The sequence below is a fragment of the Onychostruthus taczanowskii genome, unplaced genomic scaffold (assembly GCF_017590055.1).
Source record: "Onychostruthus taczanowskii isolate IOZ18803 unplaced genomic scaffold, ASM1759005v1 scaffold228, whole genome shotgun sequence".
NCBI classification, from domain to species: domain Eukaryota; kingdom Metazoa; phylum Chordata; class Aves; order Passeriformes; family Passeridae; genus Onychostruthus; species Onychostruthus taczanowskii.
The window spans coordinates 193,084-196,920 of NW_024499551.1; the positions used below are offsets into that span (position 1 = coordinate 193,084).

The 3,837-nt window shown below is 50.0% G+C and overlaps 1 protein-coding gene across 1 annotated transcript in view; it reads left to right on the forward strand.

Annotated features, from left to right (window-relative positions):
* RASSF2 (Ras association domain family member 2) overlaps positions 1–2,636 on the forward strand; it is a 10,711-nt gene extending 8,075 nt beyond the window's left edge. Inside the window, exons 6-9 of the mRNA XM_041405281.1 lie at positions 51–172; positions 268–370; positions 967–1,130; positions 1,417–2,636. Coding sequence (XP_041261215.1) covers positions 51–172; positions 268–370; positions 967–1,130; positions 1,417–1,486 — 459 coding nt within the window. The 3' untranslated portion in view covers positions 1,487–2,636. The remainder of the gene's footprint in view (positions 1–50; positions 173–267; positions 371–966; positions 1,131–1,416) is intronic.
* The last annotated feature ends 1,201 nt before the right edge of the window (positions 2,637–3,837 follow it).

Sequence of the window (3,837 nt, forward strand, 5' to 3'; positions counted from 1 at the left end):
AAAGTATACCAGTACCTGTCCTTTGGTCAGAGCTTTGTGTGTGCCCCCAGATCGAGAACTCAGCAGAGGAGTTTGCTCTGTACATGGTGCACACGAGCGGAGGTGAGTGCCCCAGATCACCCCCGGCCGGGGTGCCCCAAATCCCTGGCCAGGAGTGCCCCAGATCCCCATGGTGCTGCCCAGGCACTGCTGGTACCACCCTGGCAGTGCTGGTACCACTGGGGAGCTGGCAGAACCACCCTGGCACTGCTGGTACCACCCTGGCAGTACCAGTACCACGCTGGCAGTGCCGGTGCCCCCCTGGCAGTGCCGGTGCCCCCCCAGCAGTGCCAGTGCCCCTGGCAGTGCTGGCACCACCCTGGCAGTACCAGTACGGAGGGTGGGGGGAGTCACAGGTTTGGGTTGGAGGGACCCCAAAGCCCACCCAGTGCCACCCCTGCCACGGCAGGGACGCTCCCGCTGCCCCAGGTGGCTCCAAGCCCTGTCCAGCCTGGATTTTTTTGGGAATTCCGAGCCAGCCCCTCCTCATCCTCTCAGGGAAGGGTTTATCCCAGGGGCTGGGGCTGCAGGAGCTGCTCTGCTGCTGCGGGGTCTGCCAGGAAAACCCCCCGGGAAATTCCCGGAGCTGTTCCCAGAGCAGCCCCCAGCCCCACGGCGCCCCCCAGCTGTGCTCAGGGAGCCGGGATTTCCAAGGAATTGTTTTTCCAGCGGTGGCAGCGGCTCCCCTGTGCTCTGAAATCCCGCCCCAAACCCGGCACTTTTGGGGTGAATTTGGGATTAAGCAGCTCTGAGGCTTTGGGGACACTCAGAGCCACCTGCAGCAGCCAGTGGGCAAATTAAAATCAATAAACCTCAGGTGGATCTTTTCCCCATCATTATCCACTTGTTTGCATGAGCTGATGGTCACAAACATCTTTTTTTTTAGGGTTTGCAACAAAATTTTGGGATCTTTGGTTAAATCTGCAGAGAGGGTGGGGGGTGGGTCAGTTCAGCCCCCTCTTCACCATCGCCTGCCTCTCCTGTCCCACCCAGGTCGCCCAGTACATCAAATTCGAGATGCCCATCCTCAGGAGCTTCATCCAGAAGCTGGAGGAGGAGGAGGACCGGGAAGTGAAGAAGCTGAAGCACAAGTACGTGAGGCTGGGGGGATGCTGAGAGGGAAAACATCCCTAAAAAAACCTCATTTGTGCAGCCCCAGGATGCTCCAGCACTGGGATTTTCCCTGCCTGGTGATCCCTAAATTTGGGGAAGTAGAGATGGGGAAAAAACAGGAGGGAAAAATCATAATTTCGGGTTTTTTTGTGGGATTTGCTGCCCGGTTTTGTGGCGTTCCCTCCAAAAGCGGGGATTGGCACCCCCAGAGTGGGGTTTGCATTATTCCAGGGTTGGAAAAATCCCTTTTTTTTCCCTCCCTAGATACTCCATCCTGCGGCTGATGATCGAGCAGAGGCTGGAGGAGATTTCCGAGGGCCCCACGGCCATGTGAGCGTCCCTGGGATGCGCTGCACCAAATCCCGACCCCAAAACGCCCCCGCTGCCCCCCTGGGTGACTCCAGCCCCCAGCCAAGCCCCCTCCCACGCCCCCATCCCCAGGAATCCTCGGGGGTTCTTCCCAGGAAGGTTCTGGCTGGCTGCAGCCAAAACCTCGAATCCCTGGAAAACACAGGGAAAAAAATATTTAAAAAAAAAAAATAAAAGAGAAAAAAGAGGAAATCTGTCAGCAGCAGCAGCGAGGTGAGGGCTGCCAGAGTTCCAGAGCTGGAATTTTGGGGGCTCAGGTTGGAAATGCCCGACGTGGCTCCCAGTGGAGTTCCTGCTGCTCGGCAGCAAGAGAGCACAAAAAAAACAAAAAAAATCCTCTTTTTTTTTTAGAGAAAAGCACATTCCTGCCCTGTCACCGCAATAATTCCCAGGTGTCGGGAGGATTTTATAAATCCAAAGGGTTGCCTGTGATTTTGGGGGGGTTTAACCCTGACCTAAGGGCTCCTGGAGGTATTTCCAGCCCAGGAGAAATTCCCATTTTTCCCAGCCCCTTCCCCAAAGCCGTGGCTGTGGCGCAGCCCCTCCGTCCCCCCCACCCCGCTGTAATTTGCACTAATATTTAGGGATTTTGAAGAAAACCACGATGTCAAACCTCTCTGGGAGCTGAAAATGCCAAATAGCACTCGCAGGGATGGCTGAGGGCCCCGAGCATCTCCAGGGGTGCTGGGAAAGGGCAGAGGCAGGAGGAGGGGGAGGCAGAAATAAAGAGGATTTTGTTTTCCAAATGCATTTTCCAGCAGTGCCAGGAGATTATCCTGGTGAAACCAGGGCCAGGCTGGCTCCACCAGCAGCAGCAGCTGGAAAAAACCTCTTTCCTCCCAGGCTAAACCAGCAATACCCATTTTATACCTCGATGTGAACTAAACCTCTGACTTCCTCCCCCTTCCCTTTGAGTTTTCGCAATGCATCTTTGTAATTTTCTTTATTTTTTTTTTTAATTTTTAATTTTAATGGTACCTTTTCCACCTTTGACTCACGTTGGGGAAAGTGTTGTACAGCGAGAGGAGCTTTTGGTGTGTTTGAAGGGTGATTGTGGCACTGCTGCGTGGATTAACAAGGAAATGAAATAAAATAAAATAAAATATGTAGCAACTTCATGCCGAATGAAATCCCCTGTGTCAGAGCCTGGCTTTCCAAAATCAATCACTTTTTTGTGGGTAGAAACGCCATGGAAATAAGTAAAAAATGAGGGAGAAGAGTAAAATCCCAGTGGAGAAGTTCCCCAAGGAGAAACGCTCTCACCTCCCAGATTTAAACTCCCACCTAAATTTCTGGTGGATTTTTGGGTAATATTGAGCTGGTTTAGGGCTTGGCTTTCCAAAATCAATCACTTTTTTTGTGGATAGAATGAGTAAAAAAAAGTAAAACCAGTCTGAAACCAAGTGGAGAAGTTCCCCAAGGAGAAACGCTCTCACCTCCCAGATTTAAACTCCCACCTAAATTTCTGGATTTTTGGGTAATATTGAGCTGGTTTAGTGCCTGGCTTTCCAAAATCAATCACTTTTTTTGTGGATAGAACCATTATAGAAATGGGTAAAAAATTACATGAAGGAAAAGAATAAATCCCAGTGGAGAAGTTCCCCAAGGAGAAACGCTCTCACCTCCCAGATTTAAACTCCCACCTAAATTTCTGGAGGAATTTTGGGGTAATATTGAGCTGGTTTAGGGCCTGGCTTTCCAAAATCAATCACTTTTTGTGGATAGAAATGCCATGGAAATGGGTAAAAAATGAGATGAAGGAAAAGAATAAATCCTGAATACCAGTGGAGAATCTCCCCAAGGAGAATCTGGGCTCTCACCTCCGGGATTTAAACTCCCACCTGAATTTCTGGAGGAATTTTGGGGTAATATTGAGCTGGTTTAGGGCCTGGCTTTCCAAAATCAATCACTTAGTTGTGGATAGAATGATTAAAAAAAGTAAAACCAGTCTGAAACCAAGTGGAGAATCTCCCCAAGGAGAATGTGGGCTCTCACCTCCCGGATTTAAACTCCCACCTGAATTTCTGGAGGAATTTTGGGGTAATATTGAGCTGGTTTAGGGCCTGGCTTTCCAAAATCAATCACTTTTTTTTGTGGATACAACCATTATAACAGAAATGGGTAAAAAAATCTGGTTAAAAAAAACCACTCTGAAGCCCAGTGGAGAATCTCCCCAAGGAGAATCTGGGCTCTCACCTCCCAGATTTAAACTCCCACCTCCATTCCTGGCAGATTTTGGGTAATATTGAGCTGGTTTAGGGCCTGGCTTTCCAAAATCAATCACTTTTTTTTGTGGATACAACCATTATAACAGAA